General features: G+C 42.2%; 1 protein-coding gene across 1 annotated transcript in view; it reads left to right on the forward strand.

The window, feature by feature from the left end:
* Positions 1–4: 4 nt before the first annotated feature.
* Positions 5–535, forward strand: part of LOC108623962 (anoctamin-8-like) — a gene marked incomplete at its 5' end in the record, with an annotated part of 3,620 nt that continues 3,089 nt past the window's right edge. The window contains one exon of the mRNA XM_026812725.1: positions 5–335. Coding sequence (XP_026668526.1) covers positions 5–335 — 331 coding nt within the window. The remainder of the gene's footprint in view (positions 336–535) is intronic.

The following is a 535-nucleotide window of genomic DNA, read 5'->3' on the forward strand; positions in this document are numbered from 1 at the left end:
AAGTAGACGGCAAAGTTTGTCCACGGTTAACACAAACGTCTCCGAGCTCAGCTCGAATAAATCCGAGGGCAACGTGACGAAACCTACAAACCCAGCATCTAAAGTACCATCGACTAGCTCTACACCTCTGAAATCATTGAAATCGCAGAAATCGAAATCGTCAATAGACACCAGTTCACCGAAACAGAAGCAGACCGAAGGGAACAGAGAAATGGTGTACGAACTTGAGAAGAATGGCATTGAAACCAATAATGGCTCCCCAGATGGTAATAGAGCAATGTCAAAAGGCAGCGTCTATCCTGCTGGCTCTAATCTAACTGCCAGAGACGCCTTCGGTAATTAATAATAATATATAATATACAGTATAGTATATTAATTAATATATAAAATGTCCCAGAAAAGATTCTATGGTTGATTCTGAACAACAATTTCCTTTGGCAAAATGCGATGCGAGGCATGGTTTTTGAATTATTAACGAAAAACGTTTGACCAATGAGAGCGCGCGTAAGGCCCGCGCTCAGCCACTCGTCACGAG

This window comes from Ceratina calcarata, unplaced genomic scaffold (assembly GCF_001652005.2).
Source record: "Ceratina calcarata isolate Rehan_Ccalc_2016 unplaced genomic scaffold, ASM165200v1 scaffold295.2, whole genome shotgun sequence".
Classification (NCBI taxonomy): domain Eukaryota; kingdom Metazoa; phylum Arthropoda; class Insecta; order Hymenoptera; family Apidae; genus Ceratina; species Ceratina calcarata.